General features: G+C 46.9%; 1 protein-coding gene across 1 annotated transcript in view; it reads left to right on the top strand.

Annotated features, from left to right (window-relative positions):
• Positions 1-9: 9 nt before the first annotated feature.
• Positions 10-27,784, top strand: part of LOC107113600 (aldehyde oxidase 1-like) — a gene marked incomplete at its 5' end in the record, with an annotated part of 71,318 nt that continues 43,543 nt past the window's right edge. The window contains 16 exon segments of the mRNA XM_015414948.1: positions 10-90; positions 2,208-2,265; positions 4,884-4,980; positions 6,353-6,461; positions 7,945-8,071; positions 8,162-8,223; positions 8,378-8,467; positions 9,011-9,091; positions 12,096-12,240; positions 14,290-14,382; positions 17,236-17,387; positions 18,300-18,393; positions 20,596-20,705; positions 22,884-23,068; positions 26,542-26,704; positions 27,381-27,473. Of these exon segments, the coding sequence (XP_015270434.1) occupies positions 10-90; positions 2,208-2,265; positions 4,884-4,980; positions 6,353-6,461; positions 7,945-8,071; positions 8,162-8,223; positions 8,378-8,467; positions 9,011-9,091; positions 12,096-12,240; positions 14,290-14,382; positions 17,236-17,387; positions 18,300-18,393; positions 20,596-20,705; positions 22,884-23,068; positions 26,542-26,704; positions 27,381-27,473 (1,740 nt within the window).

Raw genomic sequence — 27,784 nt, 5'->3', positions numbered from 1 at the left:
AAAATGTCTCTCGGAGCGGCGGCGGCGGCAGGAGAAGGCGGCGCGAAGAGCGCTTCAGACGAGCTGCTTTTCTACGTGAACGGCCGCAGGGTAAGTAGGTAGGAATGCAGTCGTCGGGGGCGTGCACGCTCCCCGTCCCGCTCTTGCAAGGCAGGCCGGGGGCTTTCGGCTTCCCGTCCCCTGCCCGGACAGAACTGCTGTTGAACACCTGGCTTTAAAACACGCGTCTTGTTGCACCTTCAAGACTAACGCGCGCGTCCTTGCAGAAAGTTCCCTTTACGCGCACCCCACCACCACCACCGCTCTCTGCTGCCACTGGCTAGTACGGGGTGTGTGTGTGTAATACCACCGGTGCCCCAACCCCGAGGTTTTTGGTTCATCATCTTGTTCCATGCCTTGGCTTGTCTTTGTACCCCTGCAGCATAGTCTGGCCTGAGTGCCTGATGCTCTTTGGGCATCTGCTTTCTTATTTATTTCTTTTTTAAATTGGGACCTGAGCTTCAAAAGCTGTCCCAACCCGGCAGCTTGTGTGACCCTCTCAAACCAGGCCTGCTTCTCTAAGGTGACCACAATTTGAAAAGTGAAAAAGAGGGCCTCTTTCCCGACTGACTTCTTCAAACAAGTGATCGCTGTGTGACAAATCCCATTTTTAATACCCCTGACCATTTAAACTGTGATCATGGCTACCAACTAGAAATATTCCTAACCTTCCAACCCAAATTGAGGACATTTCCATCAGTTTTTTTTTAAAAGAGCCCAAAAGAGGACGGAGACCCAAAAAAGAGGACGTGTCCTCTAATCCAGTAACCCTAGCTTCTCCGATTCCATGCACAGAATTTTGTTTACAGCCACAAATAGCAGCGGAGCTATATCCTTACAGCGAAACTCCGTCCTCCTCCGGGGTTCCGTTATGTGGCAACAGCCTATGGTGCAGGCAGAGTCGTAAAGGGGCCCTCCTCGCCTGCAGAGCCAGTTGAAGGAGTGTGGGATCTTACAGACCAGTCACAACATGCTGCTGGCCCTCTGGTTTGCTGCCAGAGACGTTACCCCACTGAGGCTAATAAAGCTGATGCAAGGTGGAAGACATACGGAGAGAAAGGAATCTTGTCTCTGATCGAGACGGGATTTTAATCCACAGTGCCCTGCCTTGCTCTCTCAGCCATTGCACTAGGCTATATATATTAAGCCCTCTCCTAGGCCGAATCTGCATTTGCATTTTTAAATCATTTTCGTGCTGCTGTGCTGCTGACGCCCGTCTTTCTCTATGCTGGTTTGAATGTTGTTTGGAGAAGATTCTTTTAAAGGAGTGTGGAGGTGCAATGACAGTGGAGGTGCCCCAAAGGACGATAAACATATGTGGACGTGCAAAAGTATGCTAGCACTCTTGAGGTGTGAAAACGACACCAAATGTAGACAGCTTTTTTGAAGACGGAGTCAAAAGGCTGGGACACCAGTGGGAAAGACAAATGCAGATTCCGCCTCCAAACAACATTCAAACAGGCATAGAGAAAGATGGTGTCACAGCGGCATGAAACTAATTTAAAGATGCAAATGCAGATTCGACCCAAATCTGCAAAACTGGGTGGAGTCTGCTTTACACGGAGAGTGATTAAAATGTGGGATTTGCTGCCAGAGGATGTGGCGATGGCCACGGGAATAGACAGCTTGAAAAAGGGATTAGATCGATTCAGGGAGGATAAGTCTATCAAGGGGTGCTAGCCACGATGGCTGTGGGAAACCTCCACATTCAGAAGCACTAAGCCTCTGCAATCCCAGAGCCAGGAGGCAACACGGGACGGTCTCAGCCTCTCTGCCCTGTTGTTGGTCATCCAGAGGAACTGGTTGGCCACTGTGTGAGACGGGAGGCTGGACAGCCAATCAGATCTCCAAGGGCCAATCAGAAGCCCTGCTAAGCAGAATCTCCACCTGGCTCTGCCCACTTAGCAAAAAACACTTGGTGGTGCCAGGAAAGGCGTTGGGCAGGCGCCGTGGTGCCCCGGGGTCGGCACGTTGGGGACGCTGGGTGTACACTGGGCAAGTCATCCCGTCTGCTTCACTTAGAATGAACTGAACATGCTGATCTAACCAAAGAGCTGTCTTGGCCAGCTATGGAAGATTTACACAGTAAACGTTCAAAGAGAGGTGAGGAAAGAATCAGTAGTTAACTGAAAGACTGTACCTGATTGGCTTTTCACTCTCCAATGCAGGTAGTGGAGAAGAATGCTGATCCTGAGCAGATGACGCTATCTTATCTGAGGAAAAGCCGTATCCTCTTTTTTAGAGTATGCGTTCGGGGTTGCAAGTGGCTCCTGGGAAACGAAGGCCTTAGATAGTGGCCTGCTATAAACCACCAGCCTACCTGTGGTGGTCTAAGGTCTCATTAGCTTTTGCCTGTCGTTGACCTCTTCCCTCTCTTATCTTTCCCGCAAAAACACACACCTGGCCGCTACTGTGCTATTCTCCTCCCCCTTACCACAATCGGTTCTATCCTGGACTGACATTTTTAACTTACTGGGAAAGTTCACAGCTGGTTGTTAGCCCAGAGGGCTCCTGGTGGCCGAGAGTAAGCCGGTTTGGTGTAGTGGTTAGGAGCACAGACTCTAACCGGGGAGAACCGGGTTCGATTCCCCACTCCTCCAAATGCAGCTCCTGGTGTGACCTTGGGTCAGTCACAAGTTCTCTCAGAGCTACTCTCTGAGGAGCGGTCATTGAAGGAGCTCTCTCCGCCCCACCTATCTCACAGGGTGTCTGTTGTGGGGAGGGGAAAGGAAGGTGATTGGAAGTCACTCCAAAGCTTCACAAACCATACAATAAGGGGGGCTCTAATAGGGATCTGGAAGGAAGTAAAAATGAAATATTATCTAAAAATACCAAAATGGGTAGCACCAATAGAAGCAGTAATGATGCCGGTATTGATGGAAAAAAGTAAGAAAGTGATATATGAAGATCTGGTGGATGCAAACAATAATTTAAGGAATGTGGAGCTATTAGACAAACAAAAGGTGAAACTTACTTGGTGGGATACAACGCAATTAACCACAAGATATAATATAGACAAAAAAAATGGGTTTCTATAAGGAAAAAAACGAACTAGATAGGATTTGGCTTTCCTCGAGTGATAAATTAATTCAAAAGATATATAAATTCTTAATGTTGGATTACTTGGCAGGCGAAGAGATAAAAAGGACAATGCTAGCATGGTCAAAAGATATACAACATACTTTAGAAGCAGAGCAATGGATTAAAACATGGAAGTCAATAAAATACATGCGTGCAATCTCATATAAAGAGAACATCTATAAGATGTTCTACAGGTGGCACAGACTCGATATGTATAACAGAACGAATAAATATGTAATTATATGCCTTTTTACAGCAGCCAGAATACTATTAGCCAAAAAATGGAAAGAAGAAGAATTGCCCTCAAAGAAAGAAATAATTGATAAAATACTGTCAATAGTAGAAATGGACAAATTGAGTTTAATAATAAAAGGTACTAGCAAAGAGACATTTGATAAAAGATGGGGAAAATTCTATGTATGGTTGGGTAAAGAAAATAGTTAAGACTCACAAGTATGAGAAATGTAAACCGATGATATGATGTATACTGGAAAATGTAAATAAACTTAAAAAAAAAAAAAAAGGAAGTCGCTCCGAGACTCCTTCCGGTCGTGAAGGGCAGGTTATACATCCAGTCTCTTCTTCTAAGCTAAGTAGCCCTCTGTGATACTGGCAGGTCCCTTCCATTTGGCTGCCATCCGCACAGCAGTGATGTCATTGAATGCTGGCTTCCCCCAGGGCAAACCTCCCCCCCAATGCTTCTGACTTATGGCGACCCTATGAATTAACGTCCTCCAAAACGCCCCATTGCTAACAGCCTTGCTCAGGTGTTCCAAACTGAAGGCCGTGGCTTCCTTGACTGAGTCAGTCTATCCCCGGTCGGGTCAATCCATCTCTTCTCCATCTGCCATCGGTTTCCCCTACCATTATTGTCTTTTTCAATGACTCTTGTCTTCTCGTGACGTGACCAAAGGACGATAGTCTCAATTTAGTCATGTTAGCTTCTAGAGAGAGTTCGGGCTTGATTTGGTCTAGAACCCACCGGTTTGTCACACTGAATATAGGTGCTTAATTTATACCCATATAGGCGCCTCCACATTTCAAAAGTCTTTGCTAGAAATGCCAGTGCAGAAGGGCAGACCAGAACGAACGGGTTGAAATTAAATCAAAAGAATTTCCGGCTAAACCTTAAGAACAACTTCTTGATAGTTAGAGCAGTTCCTCAGTGGAAGAGGCTTCCTGGGGAAGTGGTGGGCTCTCCTTCTTTGGAGGTCTTTAAACAGGATGGCCATCTGACAGCAATGCGGATTCTTTGAACTGAAGCAGATCATGAGAGAGGGAGGGCAGGAAGGGTTGCATCAGGCAGATCATGAGAAGGGAGGACAAGAAGGGCTGCCTCAGGGCTGAGTTCTCGTGGCCCTTTCTCACACGCCCAGGGAAATGCCGGTCACCACTTTGGGGTTCAGGAAGCCATTTTTCTCCAGGCCAGTTTGGGCAGGGATCCTGGAGTTTTTTTGTCATCTTCTGAGCATGTGGGGGTGGGGGTGTGGAGGGGGAGGTATTTGTGGATTTCGTGCATTGTGCAGGGGGTTGGACTAGATGACCCTGGAGGTCCCTTCCAACTCTATGATTCTAATTTTTGGCATCATTCCAATAAAGGCCTATGAGGAACCACATATTTGTACTTTGATAGCCATTAAATGTGTGGCTGCGGTGAGATTGAGTTTGAGATGGCAGCTTTGGAGGTCTAAGTTGGAAAAGAAGTAGTCCATAATGCACGGAGTTACACACCAGTTGTACACCCTTAACTCCAGTTCTTCCAGTTCGTCTCACGGGTACCAAGTACGGCTGTGGTGGAGGTGGATGTGGTGCGTGCACTGTGATGATCTCGAGATACGAGCCGGTCGCTAAGAAGATCGCGTATCCTTCTGTGGACGATGGCAAACGGTGCGATACGCTTATCTTTCTCGAATGAGGGAGTCCATTGGCGAAGCAGAGTGCTATTTCTGTATCTCGATACGAAAGACAGTTCCCTCCATTCTGTTGCACGCCGAGTCACCATGAACCGTAACTTTGGATGCGGTGATACTGATGAGGAGGGGTGTCTATGGAGGAAAATAAGCATCCTTGATCCTCAGTGCAGAAGCCACCCAGACCTGGTGGTGGAAGGTGCTGTCAAGTCGCAGCTGATTTCTGGCAGCCCAGTAAGGTTTCCCAGGAAAGAGGCAAACAGAGGGGCTTTGCCGTTGCCTCCCTCTGCAAAGCTACTCTGGAGGTCCTTGGTGGTCTCCTGCCCCTGTGCTAACCAGTTCTGACCCTGGCTTAGCCTCTGAGATCTGACGACATCGGGCTGGCCTAGGCCGTCCGAGACATAGGGGCCGATTTAGTATCTTAAGCCGATACGTGTTTCCTTAATCTTACGTCATATGCAAGCTGTCAAGATAGCTAGGCTTTCTTGTGGGTTAACAGGAGACTTGAGCACACATGAGCCAACTTAAGTTTTAAAAGAAAGTATTTATTTACAACAATGGCCAAAAGAGAGAAACACAAAATCCAGCAACAGAACACTTCAGAGAGTACAACAAAATAATAAACACAAAGTCAAACTACCTGTGTTCTATAGCACAGTTTTCAGGAAGCATAGGCCATAAGTCACAACGAGGAATGTGGCTTCACGTCGAGGTCTGCAAACACGAACCGCATACAGGAGTTCCCAGAATCACCTAGGCTAAATTTCCCCCCAGCTAAGGTGTCAAAATATACTCTTTTCCCCTTTCAAATATCAGCTGCCCCCACTTTACGGTCAAAACAGTTTTTCCAAACAGAGTTAATTGGTAGGTCTGCCTGTCCTTAGAATCAGCACCTTAACAATAACAAACTTAAAACAGCTGCACTAGGAAGAAGGCTAACATACTGTTGTCAGCATCTTCACGTGGGTGGCCAGATTTCCCAAAGTCAGGATAACGTACTTAGAATTATAACCCATTCATAACTGCAGTGCATCATTTCTGTTTGCTTCCGCCATCGATTCGCAGGCGACGTCTGGTGACCCCGCGGGGTTTCCAAGGCAAGAGACTTTCAGAGGTGGTTGGCCATGGCCTGCCTCTGCGTAGCGACCCTGGACTTCCTTGGTGGTCTCCCATCCAAGGACTAACCAGGGCCGACTCTGCTTGGCTTCCGAGACCTGATGAGCTTATGCTAGCCCGGGCCATCCAGGTCAGGGTGCAATACATCGTACAGATAAACAAATACGTGTGATAAATGCTAAAGATATTCTCCTTTACGATCCAAGTCATTATTCCGCCAACACATGCTTGCTTCCCTTATGTTCACTGTACGGCTGTGCTGTCATTACCGTGGAAGGAGTTGGAAGCACCCAAACCAGGATCCATCCAGTTCAGGTAAATACACGCAGGGTGATTGTATGAATAAGGGTGTTATTTATTCGTTTTGGATATTTGTCTGCCGCCTCTTCAGAGTCCGAGGTGGCTTACAGTTCATACAGCATAACAATAGAAGGGCCTAACAAGGTGACAGGCCAACCAAGTCTGTTTCTGTCCCAAACCTGGGCCTGAAACCAGATCGAAATAGGTCTAGATCCTCTTCCTGAAACTGTGTCGCTGCCACTTGCTCGACCATCTTATCCTTTCAGGAGGGGTCTTGCAGGTACCTCTTTCAAAGCGGTCAGAAGTTCCCCCTCCTGCAAAGAGCCATTTAGTACCTCCTGGACCCAACCAGCCAGCTGACCCTCCATGGACATTCCACTAACCAGTAATGCTACGGAGATTTCTTATTGTGCAAAATGCAGCCCTTGGCCCTGCGCTGTGGTTTTGGACTCCATTTCCAGCTGTTTTTTGGGGGGAGGGGGTTGACTCTTGCGGTGTGGTTTTATTGCCGGTTGAGTTTATTTTTATGTTTGTGAGCTGCCTAGGACAGAGACTCTGTGTAAGCTCTGGAACGTCATGCTTCAACAACCAGCATTGCTGCTGGTAGGATAAGCAAGTAGAACAGTCAGTTTTTTGTCATTCTGTGTGCATTATGGCTCCACTGAACTGCATGCTTTGCGCTTCAGAACTTGTCTTGGATTCCTTCAATCAAGTTTTTTGGCTTCATTTTGGTGTGAGTTACCGGGGAGTACCTTGAACCTGCCCGGGCCCAAGTTTGGTTATGTTACCCCCCCAAGGCAGAGTCAGCCTTGAAGGCACCCATCCCACAAGGTGGCCACCCATGTTTTATAATAATGTCACAAGACAAGCATTGTCCCTGCAACGGGTGTTTTTGGAAAATCAGTACCAGTTTATGCGAGCAGTTAACCGAATCCACTGTGGCACTTTATAATACTATTTGTTTAATTATGATCTTATACATACATGGCTATTTTTGGGCAGGAACGCACAGGAACGGAGTTCCGGCTGGATTAAGAGTTGGCCATGCCCACTACAGCCAAAACCTCTGCATGCGTGGCTACGGAGGGAAGGCCTGGAGAGCGACCCCCCCCGGCGACTCCGAGGCCGGCCGGGGGGGCCCTGGAAGGATCGGGGAGGCATTTAAATGCCTCCTCGGGTCTGTCCCAGGGCCAGCTTGCCCGGGGTCCCCGCAGCCACGAGGTGCCTGGACAAGCCAAGGGAAGGCCGTTTAAACCGCCTTCCCTTCAAGGGGGGGCTTGCCCGGGCGCCCCGCAGCTGTGGGACACCCAGGCAAGCCAAGGGAAGCCAAGGGGTGTGACCTAACATGCTAATGAGTTTCTGCTTTTGGGTGTGGCCTATTATGCTAATGAGTTCCTGCTGGGCTTTTTCTACAAAAAAAGCCCTGTATATATATACACACACACACACACGAATAAGGGGGTTTAACTACCCGTCAGCAGTTTTTATGTTGTTCCAGGAACGGATAGCGAAAAGCCACGGCTCTCAGTGTGGCTTCTGCACCCCAGGAATGGTGATGTCCATCTACGCTTTACTGCGCAACGAGACAGAACCCTCAGCAGAACAAATCGCTGAAGCTCTGGCAGGTAAATGCTGTGAAGAGACTGAGAAGCGAAACCCACTATCTATATTTCCTTCTTTTAAGAGTAACCGTCTTAATTTTATCATTTGATTAGGGAATTTGTGTCGCTGCACTGGCTACAGGCCCATTATAGATGGCTGCAAAACCTTCTGCAGGGTAAGTGTTTCCTCAGGAGGGTGACAAAATGGCGTCCCTGAGGGCAGGCTCTTGGAAGCGGCCTAGTCCTGAGGAGATGTGGTAAAGCGTTCCGCTGAAGTCTTTTGTTAAATGGTCGTTGCTGTAATGATACTTAAAGGGTTTTATGTTTCAGGAATCATTTTGCTGCCAAAATAAGGAAACCGGTGGCTGCTGCTTGGATGAAGAAGATGGTTTACCTTCGTTACCTAACAAGGAAAGGAAGGTGAATTACAGATTAATACATTCCTTCCCTCTTCACTTAATTACATGACTGGAAAGGTGTTTTGTTAGTGATTCGCAACGCCAGTATGTTGTTCATTTATTTATTTAGATATTTATGTCCTTCTTTGCTTTCCATATTATAGTCTCCCTTTCTCTCTTTTATCCTTACAACAACAGCCCTGTGAGGTAGGTTGGGCTGAGAGAATGTCTCTGGCCCAAGGTCACCCAGCAAGCATCCACGGCATGAGTGGGGATTCAAATCTGAGTCTCCCAGCTCCTGGTATGACACTCTAGGTCCCAGGTTCAGTCCCCGGCATCTCCAATTAAAGGGATCAGGCAGGAGGTGACGGGAAAGACCCTTACCAGTCTGAGTAGACAATACGGACCTTGACGGATCAAGGGTCTGATTCAGTAGAAGGCAGCTTCATGTATGAAGAAAATAGTGTTGATTTCAGTGGAATTTCTCACACTCCCACCCATTTCCACGCTTACATTATCACTTTTGCTCACCAACTATGTTATTTTTCTTTTTCTCCCTTTAAAGATTTGCACAACGTTGTTTTCGGCAGAAGAATTCCAGCCTTTGGATCCCACCCAAGAGCTAATATTTCCTCCAGAACTCATGGTAAGAAATAAGCGGCGTTTTGTATTGCATAGTGTTTTAAGGCTCAGGGCTGATTCTCATTATGTGGGGCAATGTGAGGCAGCTTTATTCATTGAATACATTTATATTAATTCATTTATACCCTGCCTTTTGCCTCAGGGTGAATGAGTACGTTTTAATCAGTGTAATTTAATCAGTGTAATTTAATCAGTTGCGATCAAAATGTAAAATGGTAGATTTAAATGAAGGAGGTTGCAATCTTACGAGCGCATCGCTAAATCTAGTTCTAAGGACACTGTCCTGAGACACTAACCTCATTGAATAATATGAAACTTGCTTCTGGTCAGATCAATTTACCCAGAGCGCTGTCCCTTATTTGAGTTGGGAATTTAGCTTTATTAGAGGCAGAGTGAGAGGAGGGGGTAACTTGCGAGATCGACACCTGTGTATACCAGGGTTTTCCCTTAGTGAACTCTTAAATAAATCAGGCTGATGTTCAAATAAAAGTACTTTTTATTGTAAAATACTTTAAAAAGCACCAATAAACACTCTAAAAGACACACTGAAAACACTCTTGCAAGTTTGGCCGAGAAAGAAATAGTGTGGAAAAGGGGGTGTAATAGATTAAGGGATGAGGCTATATTGACCTGTCTTGAAGATTCAGCTGTGTGGGGATAGATGGAAGGGCAAGCAGGGAAGCAAGCAAGCCAGGCAAAGCCCAGCCAGCAAACAAGCCAGCCAAAAGAAGCAAGCAGGCAAGCAAGTACCACTAAAGATGAGGAGAAGAAGAAGAGATTGAATTTATACCCCGCCCTTCACTACCCAAGGGAGTCTCAGAGGGGCTGACAAACTTCTTTCCCCTCCCCACAACAGACACCCTGTGAGGTAGGGCTGAGAGAGACTCTGACAGAAACTGGGGCTGAGAGAACTCTGACAGAAACTGCTCTTTTTCAAGGACAGCTCTGACAGAACTATGACTTGACCAAGGTCATCCAGCCAGGTGCAAGTGGAGGAGTGGGGAATCAAACCCGGTTCTCCCAGATTAGAGTCTGCGCACTTAACCACTACACCAAACTGGCTCTCAGTTTGAGGAAATTTGAAGAAATAGGCCTAGGCACACCTACTGCAGTCCTTGAAGTCTCTCTAGCTGCTGTTGATTGTTCTAAGCCCCTAGGAGATAGGGAATGTCCTTCCGTCCTCATATATCTAAATAAACAGAGATGCCTTTCAGATGTTCTCCATGCCACATGGTAGCTGCTTATCCGTGAGGCAGACACCCTGTGAGGTTGGTGGGGTTGAGAGATCTCTTCCGAGAACTGCCCTTTGGAGAACAGCTCTGACAGAACTTGTGACTGACCCAAGGTCACACCAGCAGCTGCATGTGGAGGAGTAGGGAATCAAACCTGGTTCTCCCAGATTAGAGTCTGTGCTCCTAAACACCACAACAAGCAGGCTCTCTTGCATTTTATAGGGGGGGGGGGGAATGATGTCTAAGAATAAAATGACTTGGTGTGTTCCCAATGACTGATACAAGTGTTTCAAAGTGTTCCTGAGAACCCACTGTTGTTACTTTTAGGTTGGGAGAGACTTGTTTGCATGTCAGCTCTTTTTCGTTCACTTCCAAATATGTTTCCCAGGCTAATTTCCTGGCAGGCAGTGTTGGGGGTGGGTCACCTTTGGGACCAGCATTTGTTTCATGTGAATGGATATTTGGAGTGATATTAGATATGAAGTGCGTATGGTCTTTATCTCTCTGGGTGCCACCTTTGCCTTCTGCAGGAGGGATCTGGCAGCTAACACTATAGTTACCGTAAAAATAGATGCTAAAATTGTGAAAGTTCCATTACGTAATCATATTATAAAAGGTAAAGGTTCCCTTTCTTGAAAGCCAGTCGAATCTGACTCTAGGGTTGCGGTGCTCATCTCCGTTTCAAAGCCGAAGAGCCAGCGCTGTCCGAAGACTTTTCCGTGGTCATGTGGCCGGCATGACAAAACACCAAGGCGCACGGAACACTGTTACCTTCCCACCGAAGTGGTACCTATTTATCTACTTGCAATTTCTTGCTTTCGAACTGCTAGGTTGGCAGGAGCTGGAACTAGAGACGGGAGCTCACTCCATCATGTGGCACACTTGGGTCTCGAACTGCTGAACTACTGACCTTCCACGCCTGCAGTTCAGCGTCTTAACCACTTGAGCCACCGCAGCTCCTAAATCATATTATAGTGAGCGATATTTTTTAAAAAACAAACTAGGTTTCAGTTTCTTGTCACACTGCTTTTAGGGATTATCAAAAAGCCCGAGTCACAAACCAGAAATCTCTCCTCGTTTTCCTCTGAGACTTCTCTTATCACGGTAGTGCATATTTACAGAAAAATACAAATCCTTTCCTAAATCTGTTCTTTCGTAATCGTGTGATTGCTGTCTAGATAAGTGATTGGTTGTTAACGAAATATGAAATAATCAAGAGGAAGTGCAAATGAGCCAACCAGCGAATGTGATTGAGCTACATCTGATATAACAAGATAAGAAGGCCAATCTCAACTCTTAACCGCCATAAAAAAGCAGTTAGTCTAACTTTTATGTAACTGTTTCAGTTATAATTCAAAGATTAAAGTAACTTTAAGCAAACAGAGTTCACTGACTGTTGAAGTTTGAACTCTCAAGTTACCATGCAAAATCAGCAGGGAAAAGTTGGTGAAGTAATAGGTACCGCTACGACTGTTTGCATGTGCAGCTCCCTGTTGGAACAAATAACACCTTCCCACACCTTGGCCCGTGAGCCCTTTCAGCGCCCAAAAACAGCACAGGGAAGGCAGGAGCCTCTGCTCCAATGCACCGTGGTCCCAATCCAAACCAGCCCTCTGCTGTGCTTTTACACAGGAGTTGCCACCAGGAACTCGCAACTGCAACATGGCTGCCTGTCCCCATTGTCAACTTGTGTGAAATGTAACATGTAGTTTGGCCCTCAGTAAAAAGAACAGGTGTCATGGTTTAAACTTTGACGTAATTTTGTTCTTCTTACAGCGAATGGCAGAATGTCAAACCGCACAAACTCTTGTCTTCCGTGGGGAAAGAACTACATGGATTTCTCCTGTAAATCTCAAGGAGCTTCTGGAACTGAAATCCAAGTACCCCCTGGCACCTCTCGTAGTAGGGAACACTTGTGTGGGTATGGAGGTTTCATTTCCTACATTACAGATCAGTTCTCTTGTTGACAGCCATTGAAAGTCAATCCTCGATGCAAACAAAACCATTTCTGGATGACCTGACATTGGGCCAGGTTTTTATACATACTAGATCATCTCCATGTCTCTGAACTACTGTTTATATGAAGACTTTCACCATAACCTGTGTAACGATTTCATGTTTCTCTGTGTGTGTGTCTTTAAAAGTTTGGATGCATGGCTGTATGATAGTCTAGAGTAGTGGAAACAAGCAAGTGGTGTGATTGGTGAGTGACAGAGAGGGGGAGGGGTTTTGGAAATGATTCTGTGTGGATGAGCAGATATGTCAGTCAAGAGTGTCAGTTAGAGATATGACAGTTGATGAAGACAATTGATGTTCAGTTAAGCAGTTTTAGTTCTGATTTCTGTGAGAGAAGCAGAAAATCAGTTAAGTTCTGTGACAGAGAGAAGGGTGAAGCATCCCTGTGTGGGATGAGTTTAGTTCTGGGGTCTGAAGGAGAGACCTTCTTGTGTGTGATATGAGAGCTAAGTGCTGTGTCTGAAAGAAAGTGACAAGCAGTTCTGTGTTGAAACAGTTATAAGCTGAAGCTGAGTGTCTAGGAAACAGTAAAGATTATATGGACTTAAAGAAAAAAGTGTTACAAAGTTACATGCCCAGATCGCTGACAGTGGGAGAGAAAAGTGTGTGAAATATCAAGAAATCTACTTTTATTTAAGATACCAGTTCTGAAAGAAATCCTTCCTCAGGAAACACATAGACCCTCATGAAAGCCGAAACCCTCGATATACCTACCCAGTGATAGATATTATATTATAAAGGTTTGGAAAGCCTTATAAATTTCCTGGTGGCAGCCAGAATACACAGTAGAGAAAAACATAAAGAACACTTTTAAAGGGAAACCAGACCTCCCCAGTAAAGGGGTCGTCGCAACCTGTATTGGAATTGACTAGGATGACGTGTCCTACACCCCTCTGACAGCATTTTTCTGACATGTACCACTCTATAACTATAGCAGCTCTAATAGCCCAGTCTAGCCTCAGCCCAGTAGCTGGGAGAGGGGCTCAGCTAATTAAATAAAATTTAATTACACTAATTAACTTTGGGGGCAGCCAGGGAGGGAAGGGGCTTGGCAAATACGCTAGGGGGCTGCACTTGAAGAGAAGAGATTGGATTTATACCCCGCCCTTCACTCGGAGTCTCAGAGCGGCTTTCAAACTCCTTCCCCTCCCCCACAACAGACACCCTGTGAGGTAGGTGGGGCTGAGAGAGCTCTTTCCAGAACTGTCCTTGAGAGAACAGCTCTGAAAGAACTATGGCTTGCCCAAGGTCATCCAGCAGTTGCAAGTGGAGGAGTGGGGAATCAAACCCGGTTCTCCCAGATTAGAGTCTGCGCACTTAACCACTACAACAGACTGGCTCTCTGTCTATGGGCCTGACTAACCTAGTCTTGTTAGAGCTCAGAAGCTAAGTGGGGTCACTTCTTGGATGGGAGACCAAGACAGGGTCTCTTGCCTTGAAAACCCCATAAGGTAGAACTTCATGGGGTCACCATGGGTTGGTTGCTTCTCAGCAGCACACTTTACCTCATAACTTGAGATATGTCCTCTCTGTTCTTCCATTTACGCCGCTCAACACTGTAAGAACTATGCAGAAAGCCTTTCCAGTTTAGAGTACATCTGGCTTTGTAAACATTTTGTCAGAACTGAAGAACGCATTTGTTTTCTAAGGCCTTTACCAGCCATTGCTAATCTGAGGTGTTTTTTAATTGGTACTCTTTATTATGGCAGTCGTATATTTAATCTGACGGTAACTTTTACAAAATTTGTATCTGGTGTTGTTTATTCTTGGATTTCTTTTGATGGTCTTTAGCTTTTGAATTCTTCGCGTCCCTTTGAAGACCACAGTGTTTGAATGCTCAGTCCAAAGTGACACATTTGAAAAACAAGCCAATATTTTTGGTGTGTGTGTGTGTGTGTGTGTGTGACAAAACAATCCCTATTTTCTATCAACCTCACTATTTTCTTCCTTTTAGGACCGGAGATGAAATTTAAAGATGTATTTCATCCAGTTATCATTTCACCCACTAGGATATTGGATCTGCATGTGGTAAAACACACTGGGGAAGGTCAGTCACCTCTAACTTGCTCCTTGGAGACCACCTGTGCTTACATTGAAGACATGCTTACATTGAAGACAGACGGGGTGTTTCAGCCGGCAGAAACTACCGGTTGGAACCGGTGCAGTTTATGCCGGCTGAAACGCGATCACACTTACCTCCTGTCTGCGGAGCCCATCGCTGTATGCCCGTTCGCACACAGCGGGCGTCAGCGATTTTTGGGTTTTTTTAAACTTAGTTTTGCGCATGCGCATAGGCAGCTATCCACAGAATGGCGATCTTCACGCATGCGCAAAACACCTCGTCTTACATTTAAAGTTTAAAGGTAAGGACTTACCTTTAAAGTTTAAAGACCAAACTGGCCTCCCTGAGGTCCCGGACTCCTCTAACACCTTAAACTAAGGACCTTTTCTTTTTTTTTAAAACAAACGCCGGGGCGAAGCTTCACCTAAGCGTATATTGCCGAGCTAAAAAAAAATGGCGGGCAAAAATCGGAAGCCTCGGGCTTCCGAACGGAAGTGGCTAGACACCGGTGGAGAGCGATCAGACGGGGGTACAGCGATTACAACTGCTGTACTCAGGATACCACCACTTGGGGACCTAGTGGCAGAGTACAATGGTGTAAAGGGCTTTGCAACGGTTAGGGACGGAAGGCAGATGTTCGCCGTGTGAATGCCGGTTAAGTACACCGATTCCAACCGGCACCTATACCGTTGCAAATGCCCCGTCTGAACGCACCCACAATGTTTTAAGAGCAGTGAGGCTGTTTTGAAAACTTTCCCCACAGACAACCGAAATGCACCTTCCTGTCCTGGGGGTGAGCTCTGAAAAATGAGCGCTGTGGGTGTTTAAATGTGATCAGTTTTGAAAAAGCTGGAGAAAAGCTGGAGGTTATGGATCTGGCTTCATTACACACACGTGATGTCACCTTCCCGCGTTTGTGGCTCTGGACTGACTTGGACCACACACCCACAGTGTTTCAAATTTCATTTTTCTGTTGGACAGCTGCCTTTGTGTGCATGGATTAATGCTGGAAAGTTCAGCACTGACTAAAATAGCTTTGAATTTCTCTGTCGATGTACTGAAATGTCACTATGAAGGTCGCCCTCTTCTCTGCTGTTGGACACAGATGGCGTCTGTCTCATTTTTCACCTTGGAGATCTCCCCCCCAAAAAAACTCCTTTTTCTCTCAGGACTGTCCTTTTCCTCAGCCCTCAGTTTTCAAAAATTATCAAAGATTTTTGCTATAAGGAGAATGAGGAAAGGATATACAGATATTATGCTTTAACATATTACCTCCACTCATCCAGACAGCTAGTCCACCTTCAGCTTAAGGGCTAACCCAGAGCCATGAGTTCTCTGTCGCCATTTTGAAGCACCATGAGGGATTGGGCCTGTGGTGCAGTGCCCCCCCATGCCTCTTCAAATGCCAAAAGAGCCATGGGGAGGGTTGTGTAGAGGCCCCCCTACGGCTCTTTTGGCCACGGGCCTGATCAATGTTCCCTCTAAGCTGTGGAGTCTTGTGAGCAAAAGTTCTACTTTGTGAGCTACTGGCTTTATAGTTGTGAGCGAGCGATTTGGCTACTGCATAAATTAGTTTGCTCTGGAGCCGTCCTTCCTGAGCTAAGACAAAAATGTGTGAGCCAGAGGCTAAAAAACTGTGAGCTAGCTCACACTAACTCAGCTTAGAGGGAACACTGGGCCTGATCCCTCGTGACTCTTTAAAATGGCGATGGAGAACTTGTGGCAGCAACAAGTTCTCTGTCAAGAGTATTTGGGCTCCCTGTTCAGTCATCAGTTTGTGTGTAGAGCAAGATTTGAACTGGAACCACACCTTGGGAGAAGAAACTTGTTTGACCACAACTAAAGCAACTGGTTGGATCCCACAGGAGATTTCTGCTGACAGGGCTGGGGCAATCTTCACCAATTCCCCCACCTGCTGGAGACCTCCAGCCCTCCCCCTGCCCAATGCTGTTCCGATTCCCTGTACATCAGTAGGAGCATTTCAGGTGCATTTCGGACTGCCATGGAAACGGTCGACCAGGAAGATGTCCTCTACTGAAGGAAACCCTTCTGCCAGTGGAAATTTTGGGCGCTATCCAAGCCAATCGTTACCTTCAGGTTTTTTTTAAAAAATGACATAAAAACAGTGATCTTCTCCCCAGTGTTGCCAGCCTCCAGGTGGTGACTGGAAGTCTCCTGGGGTTTCAACTGGTCTCCAGGCAACAGAGATCACCTGGAGAAAATAATAAAATGTCCGCTTTGCAATTATCCCCCATTGAAGCCCAAACCCCGCCCAAACCCCGCCCTCCTCGGGCTCTACCCCCCAAATCTCCAGCCCGAAGCTGGCAACCCTACCTCCCTCCCCAATCAGGGGATGTGGCAAAAAGTACAGGTTACACTGCTGTTGTGCTGTGGATACACTGAGTAATACTTTACCAATCTCAGTGTAGCTAGATTTACTCAGAAGCAATCCTTGTTGATTTCAATGAGCCTTACTTTCAAGTGGGCATATGTAGGAGTGCAGAGTACCTCAGGTTTACTGCTCGAACTACCAGCGGAAGGGCTATCCCACTTATTTCTCTAGTTGTTGTGTGACTATCCAGGACCCAGGCTATTGATGAAACTGCAACACTGAAACTGCAGCATTGTCTTATCAACCTCCTACAAAATAATCTGAAACTGACACCTTAATGCTGTATGTATCCCATACCTTAAAACAACTAAACATAATAAAAGTAATGTCTTTCTTACATCAGCTTGTTGCTGATTTCACGACGTGACGGGATCTAGTCCAGATGCATCGGCCTGAAAGGTACGCCAGTAGATTGGTTCTCATTTTTGTACTTTTGTTCTTTTCAGGGCTGCTGCTTGGAGCCGCCTGTAGCCTGACCTTGGTGAAAGACGTTCTGACAAATGCCGTTTCAAAACTCCCAGCAGAGAAAACCAAGATATTCCACGCCCTTTTGCAACAGTTAAAAACTCTGGCTGGGCAGCAGATCCGAAATGTAGCCGTACGTTTTTTTGGTCAAAATTTTTTGACGACTTTGGTGTTTTGTAAATGAGTGAACAGCTTGTGTTTAGCAATCCATGAACATGACACAAAGGTTTTGGGAACCTGGAAGAATAGTGTTACAGGTGGAATGAACATCTTTAGAACATAAGAGAAGCCAATGTTGGATCAGCCAATTGGCCCATCCACTCCAACACTCTGTGTCAGTGGCCAAAACCCAGGTGCCATCAGGAGGTCCAGCAGTGGGGCCAGAACTCTAGAAGCCCTCCCACTATTTCCCCCAAAGCACCAAGAATACAGAGCATCACTACCCCAGATAGAGTGTTCCCTCTAAACCTTGTGGCTAACAGCCACTGATGAACTTTTGCTCCATATGTTTATCTAATCCTCTCTTGAAGCTGTCTGGTAACACTGAATTTTTTGTTCAGTTTGTTTTCTTTTCCTGTGTATATTTTTCTGTTTTACAATTACTAGTAGTATACGATACTTCAAAGCTTCTTTCAGTAATCCACAAATAGTTTCTGTATATCACAGCAAGTAGGAACTCGGTTAATACATCTTCTTTTAAACAATTATACTATATTTATTTTACCTGTTATCTGCTATTTCTCAGGTTTTTACATTGGTCAGTAATCCCAACAGAATTACAGAAGGGTCTAAAGGCAGCATGGATTTCTATGATTTTTCTTTCATATCCAGAATTTTCTTCCAACCTTTTAGTTCATAGTTCCCCTGGAATATGAGAATAATCAAGGTATCTTTGGGCCATTTTTACAAACATACTTTGGTTCAGTTCGCATGTGATGGACTATGTGTTCACTGTAATTATTTTCTAATCAGTTAATATTAATTTTTTGTGGGCATTTAAATTTTTAATATTGAAACTACATTGTCCTTTTGTTCTTTTTCTTAGTCTTTTGGAGGCAATATCATAAGCAGAAGTCCAACATCTGACATCAATCCTGTTCTGGCCGTTGGAAACTGTATCCTCAACGTGGCATCACACAGTAAGTTCAGAGACACAATTATGAAGCGGCCTTATACTTATTCAGACCCTCGGTCCGTCAGTGTCAGTATTATCTAGTCAGACTGGCAGCCCCTCTCCAGGGTCTCAGGCAGAGGTCTGGAGTTGCCAGGGATCGAACCAGAGACCTTCTGCATGCCAAGCAGATGCTCTATCACTGAGCCATGGCCTCTCCTAGTAATTAATACATCATTTACTCTCAGTCAGCGTCACTTTTTGTGAATTATGGAACATTTAGTAGCATTTTAGAAAGCCATTTGCTGACCAAATAATGAAGGGACCAGGAATCTGTTCAGACTGCAGGTGACTTCACTGGTCCACCAAAAATGCCAAGAACAAAAACGGTGCAGCACCAGACAAATATTACAAAACAGAGTTGTCCAGATGTCTTCTTCAGGTGAGATGTAAAGTACGGAATAAAGGTCATGGGTTCAGAGGAGATAATAAGTTTCTTCCGGGCATAGCTGAACTGGGTTAGATGGGACCAGCTTCAAAACAGAGTTTCAGGTTGCACCAAAAAAGGGGAGGAAGAAAATGGCCATTTCCCCCTTTGTGAATGTAAAAGGCGGCAGTGACATCAGATGTTTCGCCCGCACAGATGCCTTGCGTGGCAGGGGAGCAGAAGAAGAAAAGGGCAGTCGTGTTCAGACAGCTGGTGACGCATTTAAAATATTGCACTAGGTAAACAGTCTAGAAGCCAAGCTGACAGATATCTTTTGTGTTTCATCCTGAAAACCAGAGGTCATTTCGGGGGGGATCGCGGGGGATCGCAGTTCCCCCGGGTGAGGTACGGGGGGCGGGGCACATGATGAAGCCCCGCCCCCTGCTTCCAGCCGCCTCGCTTCCGGCCCTCATTCAGCCAGGAGGAGGCAGGAGAAGAGGGAGGGTAAGTTGCTTCCTCCCTGCCTCCCCCCACCCCTGCCTGCCTGGGGCCAGGGAGGGCCTTCGTGGGGCTTCCTTGCACTCCCACCGGCCTTGCAGGGCCACCGCCGGGCCCCTCATGGGGCTCGGCAGTGGAGCTGCAAGGCCACCGGCGGCGGCCGGGACTGTTGGGGGCGGGGTGTGTGGCCTTATGACACACTTCCGGCGATGTCAGGGGGTGTGGCCTTATGACACACTTCCGGTGATGTCAGGGTGTGTGGCATATGCTAATGAGTTATGCTAATGAGTTCCCCTAGCTCTTTTTCTACGAAACGACCCCTGCTGAAAACGTAAGATTATGGCAACCCCGTACGATTTCCAAGACAAGAAACATTCAGAGGTGGTTTGCCCTGGCCTGCCTCTGCATAGCAACCCCAGCATTCCTTGGTGGTCTCCCATCCAAGGCCTAACCAGGGCTGACCCTGCTTAGCTTCCGAGATCTGACAAGATCGGGCTAGTCTGGGCCATTCAGGTCAGGAAGTTGCTTAAATGCAGGGTGTCAAACGTGTAATTCACGTTTCTCTTCCATGGAGAAAAAAATGTATGGCACACTTATGCAAAATATAGTTAACTTTGCCTCTTACAATGATACTCAGTGTGTCTCCCATCACAATGCCCTCTTCTTTGAAGAGTGACCTGGGATGGAGTTCTGGCACTCTTATTTTGTGACTGTAATGAATAAAGGAAAGGTCTTGTCACTTAAGTATGAAAGCACAGATTTGCACTGGAATTTCTCCACTCGCCTTCTGTAGCCAGTGTGCATAACCAGTGCCAGAAAGCTCATCTCAGACAGTCCAAACGACTCAGCTGAGGGTTTTTTTGGAAGCTCTTTATTTATTCATTGCATTTTTACCCCGCCCTCCCCGCGAACGGGCTCTTTGGCATTTATTTTTCATTGTTTAAACTAGGAGTCCCCGACTTTCTTGAGCTTGTGGGCACATTTGGAATTCTGACACAGGGCGCGGTGGGCACAGCAACAGAATGGCCACCACAAAATGGCTGCCACAGGAGGCAGAGCCGGCCACAAAATGGCTGCCGCTGCTTAATTTCAGTCACACAGTGCAGATCCTTGTGCTGTGGCGGCAGCCGCTTTTTACATCTGCACAGCTAGTCAGATCTGCACTAGTCAGTCAGAAGCCCTGCCGGCTAAAAGCCCTACCTGCCCCTGCTCACTTCCTAAAACCACTTTGGCGGGCACCAGAAAAAGCGTCAGCGGGCACCACTTTTGGGAAGCCGTGGCTTAGACACTGATTTCCTCCGTTAGGGAGAAGGCGACGGATTCCTGTGAGCGACCTTTTTGCCGATGGGCTTGGAAACAATACCCTGGAACCCGAAGAGATCATAGTGTCAGTTCACATTCCACATTCCAGTAAAGTAAGTGTCCCCCCCCCCTTTCTAGGAACGATAAAACATTTCAGAAATTGCATTGTGCTGGCCTGGAAAGGGAGAGATCTCAGCATGTCCCCCCCCCTCCCCTGTCCCCCACTAGGCTTGCCAGGTCCTTACTTTGCTCCGGCTGGGGGGGGGGGGTTCTTTCTTTTTTGTTTATTTTTATTTTTCATATTTATAGCCTGCCCATCCCGCAAGTGGGCTCAGGTCGGGTAACATACCTAAGGGACCGCCTCTTCCCATATACGCCACCTCGGAGAGCGTTACGCTCTGAGAGTCAACATCTCCTGGTGGTCCCTGGCCCAAAGGACGTCTGCCTAGCCTCGACCAGGGCCAGGCCTTTTTCCGCCCTGGCCCCCACCTGGTGGAACATGCTCCCTATTGAGAACAGGATCCTGCGGGATCTGATGCAATTCCGCAGGGCCTGCAAGACGGAGCTCTTCCGCCAGGCCTTTGGTTGGGGTGGCGGGCGTCCACATACGCCCCCCCTGAGGTTGCAATCTCCCACCCACTGATAACCGGCCGTACTTCCACCTAGTTACATCGATGGGCCGGATTCTCCCTACAGCAAGCATGACTATTGATTTTATATGTTTTAATGTGTTTTAAATTTGATTGTATTTATTGAAATGTTGTGACCCGCCCTGAGCCCGTTTACGGGATGGGCGGGATATAAATGTGAAAAACAAATAAATAACCTCATTTCAAAAACAACACAATAAATACAGGTGAAATTTTAAAACACAATCATAAACATTAAAATTGGTGGTTGCCGCTCTAAACGGTTGGTTTGCGGCGGTCTGAAGGAACTGGCGGGATGTCCGCGCCCACCCCTCTGGGCATGCGTACTTGGGGCTCCTGCGCATGCCTGAGGTCTGGGCACGAAAATCCGTTAGAGCTTGCTACAATGCCGATCGATCCAGCACAGGCGCACTGAATCCCATGGGTGTTAATGCACAGATCACCACTCGAAGATCACCAGTTACAGGTAAGCAACCTGTTTTTTTAAATCCAAAATCATTCGCGCTGACTAAAGTAACTCCTGTTGGGTCAGGTGCCTGGCGAAATTGCTCTTGTGGCCTGCCAATAAAAACACTCTGGGTTTGCTTGTCTACAAAGTATTGGCAGGTGCGCGCGGCTTCAGGTGTGTGAAATCACTGGAAAAAGGACTGGCAGAGAACTGGGAAAGATTCAGTAGCACCAGCACTGGAAAACTGTTTCTTTATGGAATGTTGATTTTGATGAAAACTAACAAAAATGAGGAAGCTGCAGTGGCTCAATGGTTAAGGTCAGTAGTTCGAGACCCGAGTGCCGTGTGACGGAGTGAGCTCCCGTCTCTGGCCCCAGCTCCTGCCAGCCTAGCAATTCAAAAGCAAGAAATTGCAAGTAGATAAATCGGTACCGCTTCGGTGGGAAGGTAACAGCGTTCCATGTGGCTCGGCGTCCAGTTATGCTGGCCACATAACCACGGAAACGTCTTCGGACAGCGCTGGCTTTTCGGCTTGGAAACGGAGATGAGCACCGCCCCCTAGAGTCAGATTTGACTGGCTTTCGAGCAAGAGGAACCTTTACCTTTAACAAAAATGAGAATGCAGACAACCACAAGAGACAGACAGAGAGAGAGAGTGAGTTCTGGGAAAGGTGTACTTTTTACAGTGTTGAGATTTTGTTATATTTGGGGTTAAATTGGTGGCAATCTTACTACTGTGAAAAGTAAAAATAAATTGGGGGGGTTAATCTCTCAAAAAAGACCACACCGAGGCTGTCATGTTTTGGTCACATCATGCGAAGACAAGACTTATGGGAAAAGACAGCTAGATTTTAATCCCGGAGCACCTTAGAGAGTCACAAGATTTTGGTGGGGATGAGCTTTTGAGAGTCAGAGCTCCCTTTGTCAGACACTGGAAAAGGCAATAGTGCTGAGACAAGCTGAAGGCAACAGGAAAAGATGGATGGAGGGACCCACGGTCCTCAGTTTGCCAGACCTGAGCAGGGCTATTGATAGGATGTTTTGGAGCTCAGCAAATTCACAGGGTCGCCATAAGTCGGAAGCGACTTGACGGCACGTAATATGTACATCTCTCAAAATGAGTAAAAATACCTGAAACTGCTTCATTTTGTGATCGCCTTTTAATCTTGTCTTTGAATCCCCCCGTCCGTCAGGGAGAGTTTGTATCAGCCTTCCGACAAGCCCAGCGACGAGAAAATGCTTTACCGATCGTTAATGCGGGGATGAGAGTTCTTTTTGAAGGCGACAGAGACACCGTGAAGGACATCGGCATCTTTTACGGAGGCGTGGGCTCCACTACGCTTGCAGCAAAGCAGACGTGCCGGGCCCTCATTGGGAGGTATCGTAAGATGCTTTGTAGGTTATCTTTTGATTGAGGGCTTATCCAGACCATGGTTTCCTGTACCTAACAACGGCCATTCCAGTTCATCCACTTAGAGCCATCTGGATATGCCTTAATTCTCAGATTCATAAAGGCAGCTAATTTTCACAGTTTGGGGCACATTCTGATTATCAAACCATAAGAATCACACCGCTGCTCTCAGTACCGATCATGCCCTCCATCACAGTAGGTTGATTTTAAATAAGTGAATAAGGATTAATGGTGAATTTTATCTCCTGAAACACCCTAATTAGGGGCTTTCCCGTATCCTCGTTTTCCTTGCTTGTGTGTTCCCGTTGGGTGGGTGGGGGGAGTCTGTTCTACATGTGTTTTCCTCCCTCTGATTTAACATTACAGTTCTTTACGTGCGGCATAAAAACCTGCAGTTTAAATCTGCAGGGAGATATGGCAGATGTAAAGCGATGTAATATTGCATCTACCACTAGAGGGAGCAAAACACATGCAGAACATTGGGGAAAAACCCACAAACCAACAGGAATACAATTGAGAATGTGGGAAAGCCATAAGTTTCCATTCTATGTGCAGACTGTGACACAGTGTATTGTGTAAGGAGTATGTGGGTAAAAAGAAGAACAAAATAGCAGGGGAAAAGATTTTGTGTTGGCATGAAAGGAGTTTTAAGTACAAAACCAACCAGACAAACAAAAGGATTATGTTTGGTGATGATTATGTGATCCCCTGGAATATGCGAGGACATTGGATGCAAGCCAGTATCCCTTCATGTTATTGCAAGGTAAATACTTAACAGGTAGCAATTATATGGTCACGTTACTGTTTACAGAAGAAGGGTTTGCAAATACTTCAGACCCTACTGTGTTGATTAGAATTCTTTTGAGGATTAAGCCATGAAGGGGAACAGCGGTGTTACTTTTTCCATTCAGGGGATCTGAGATCACTCCAACCCAAATATGGGTGGTTCAATACTGAAGACATAATAATAACAACAACAACAACAACAACAACAACAGTAGCTGTTGCTGCTGCTACTGTTACTATTATTTTCATTTATAGTTGACCTTTCTCCGGCAGATATATAAAAAATACAACTTTTCAGTCAATCAGTGAGCAGATTACAAAATATAATATTCGAATCTAAGTAGCTGGGCTGGGACTGTAGAATGGGGAGGGAGGGAGGGAGGGAGGCTTCCCTACAGCCTTAGATAGACTGGTTCCACAGTGTAGGAGCCACCACAGAGAATGGGCACGAATGGTTAATTGCTGATTTTGCCTCTTTGCGGGGTGGTACCTTCAGAAGGCTTTGCTTCAATGAGCCAGAGATAAGATGCCTTTTTATATTTGTATGTCTCTATGAAGAATATTTGAGGATAGATTATATCTACTCTGCAGTATTCTTGCTTTGAGGCAGATACTCGTGGATGTGTGACAAAATGGAGACAGCCCTTGAGAGGTCTTCACACACAGCCTTGGAAAACAAGATAGTTGAAAAATATGCTCAGTATTAAGTTACTTTTTACCTGACTCCTTGCAAGTGATTCTCGGGGTTTTGGTTTTTAAACTTACCTCTGTATTTCAGAGGCCAGCAATGCAGTCATGTGCAGCCGTTAGTCCAGTCTGTGTCCGTTGATTTCAGTGGGCGCAGGCAGGAGTAACTCAGCATAGGATGGTACTGTAAGATCTTTTAAAGGACTAGTTTTTCAAAAATATTTGATAAGAACACCTTGGGATAAACCAGGGCTTTTTTTGGTAGAAAAAGCCCAGCAGGAACTCATTAGCATAATAAGCCACACCCAACAGCAGGAACTCATTAGCATATTAGGCCATACCCTGACAGTGCAGCCTATTAGCATATTAGGCCACACCCCCATGCCTTCCCGGGCACCTGGCCCTTGGACAGGCCAGGGAAGGCACGGAGAGGCATTTAAATGCCTCCCCGATCCTTCCAGGGCTCCCCTGGCCCGCCTGCCTCGGAGTCACCGGGGGGGGGGGGTCATTCTCCAGGCCTTCCCTCTGTAGCCATGCACGCAGAGGTTTTGGCTGTAGTGGGCATGGCCAACTCTGAAGCCAGCTGGAACTCCGTTCCTGTGCGTTCCTGCCCCAAAATAGCCCTGGGATAAACACAATACATATGGGGATGTTGGTTTATAAGCTATATGTGTGTTGCAGGAAGGAGTGAGGCTGACACGTTTTCCACAGGGACGGCTCTCCCTGTGCCTGCACCTGTGTTCCTCCGCCGCGTTCCCTCGTTTCCGCAAATGTCTTTGTAGTCCCAGGAGCAAAAACACAGTTTGCCCCCTCTTGTGGCGCAGCTTGGGAATTCCTGGAAACAGAGAAGCCTGATGCTTTGGAGCAAGAGGGGACAAGTGGCATGTTTGCTCCTGGGACTGCAAAAACATTTGCGGAAATGAGGGAAAGCGGCAGAATAATACAGGGGAGAGCCGTCCCTGCGGAAAATGTCACAGCGTGGTTTTGTTCTGGATGAGACCTTTCCCCCTCCAATTCCACCAGGCCCATTTCTGGGCTTGAAGGGTGGCTGGGAAATGTAGACCAGGAAGTAAAATTTACCACAAGGCCCCAGGCCTTTGAGTAGAGGAGAAGCTGCCCTGAGGCCTGCAGGCTGCTCCACTCACCAGCCTCCACTCACCACCAGGGAAGGTGGTGGAAATCAGAGGCACGGTGACCCAAATTCATGACTGTGTCACGTACTGTAGCTTTAACCAAATCATGAATGAGATTAGGCATTATATACCAGCATACCGATATTAAGGCCGTTAGGTAGGATTTTTTTGGTAGGATTGCTTGGTCTGGCAAGCAGTGGGAACCTGGGGTGGGTGGTGACAGGCAGGGGCATGGCTAGCACTGACAGTGTGACATCACCTGGGCAAACCTGGAAGTCATGCCACACCACTCTAAGAATTTCTCTGTGGTAAAACCATAGAGTTTTCAGAAATTCCTAGAGAGGACTCACTTCCCTTCTGGGGGAGACGCAGAAGTGATGTCATACCATCACCGGTAGCCTCATTTTGAGGGGGGGGGAACACTTTTTTCCTACTGGCCACTGGAGACCTGGTGGGGGCAAGGCCTTCTGGATGGCAGGAGATCTCCCACCCCCAGCGGGCACATGGTAGCCCTATCCTTGGGGCATCCAGAAACTATCAGTGCGTTGAAAAATGACATCCCGTTCTTTCCATGATGAGTAATGAAAATTTACAGAGGTATGGCTGCCGGTTGAAAAGTCAAAAGATTTTCCTGTATTAGGATCTCACTCTAGTCTGTCTGAGTTGCAGTTTGAGGATTAAGACTGTATATTCAGTGCTGTGTCCCTGCCTGAAAGTATTCGTCAAAATGATCAGTGCACATCGTGCAGTAGTTTGATGTCTTGCAGTAGTTTGATGTCCTCTTACTTGCCTGTTGAGTATGTCTAAACTACTTGTCGTCGTTGCTGTTGGCAGACCTTGGAATGAGGAGCTGTTGGGTGAAGCTTGCAGAAGTGTACTCACAGAAATTTGTCTCCCAAGCTCGGCTCCTGGTGGCAAAGTGGAATACAGAAGGACTCTCATTGTTAGTTTCATGTTCAGATTCTACCTGGAGGTGCTGCGATCACTGAAAATAACGGTAACGTCCTTCTCTGTAGATTTATGTTTTACAATATGTATAGGCTCCCTGCCCTACCCTGGGTGGCCCAGGCTAGCCTGATTTAGTCAGATCTCGGAAGCTACGCTGGTCTGGCCCTGGTCAGATTTTGGATGGGAGACTTCCAAGGGATTCCCGGGTCTCAACGCAGACGCAGGCAATGGCAAACCTCCTCTGAAAGTGTCTTGCCTTGAAAGCCCAATCAGGCTCACCATATAGGGTTGCCAGGTCCCCTCCTCACTTTGGTGGGGGGATTTGGGGGCGTTCCGGGGGTGGGCAGAGATGCCCCCAAGAGCACCCGCCCACCCGGCCACCCCTCTCTCCCGATTTAAAGGGCTTCATCTGATCAGCGGGGACCACATGGCCCGCCGATCAGCTGGAGGGCCCTTTAAATCTAGCAGGAGGAAGGGAGGGAGGGGGCAGTCACAGGCCTCATGCTTGGGCTCGTAAAAATCCCTTTAAAGCATCTTTTTGCAAGTGGGGTGAGGGCCGTGGCACATGAGGCTGGGGGAAATCAGCGGAGGAGTTTGAAACATCTCCTCCTCCTCCTCCTTCTCTCTCTCGCTGTCTTTCTGTGTGTGAGGTTAAGATTCAGTTCTGTTTTAATTAAATTTAAATGTGTCCTTTAAAAAATGTGACTAAATTTATCTTCATTCAGTATCCTAGTCGGTATCCTGACATTCCAGAGAATTATTTGAGTGCCCTTGAACCTATCCACTCCAAAATACCTCAGAGTATACAAATGTACCAGGTCAGTAGCATTATTTTACCACTGCCTCACTGTACATAAGACATTCTTTCACAGATATAGGTAGGGCTGCCAAGCCGCGGCGGGGTCCACTCCAAAATACCTCAGAGTATACAAATGTACCAGGTCAGTAGCATTATTTTACCACTGCCTCACTGTACATAAGACATTCTTTCACAGATATAGGTAGGGCTGCCAAGCCGCGGCGGGGGATCCGCACGTCTTCACAGGATCCCTGCCGCGGGGGACAGCGATACGCGTTGCCGCTAGCGTCACATCCTGGCGACGGCGGTGCAACGCGTATCGCTGTCCCC

This window comes from Gekko japonicus, unplaced genomic scaffold, assembly GCF_001447785.1.
Source record: "Gekko japonicus isolate JY-2015 unplaced genomic scaffold, Gekko_japonicus_V1.1 scaffold3429, whole genome shotgun sequence".
NCBI lineage: Eukaryota > Metazoa > Chordata > Lepidosauria > Squamata > Gekkonidae > Gekko > Gekko japonicus.
This window is presented reverse-complemented; position numbering and strand designations above follow the sequence as displayed.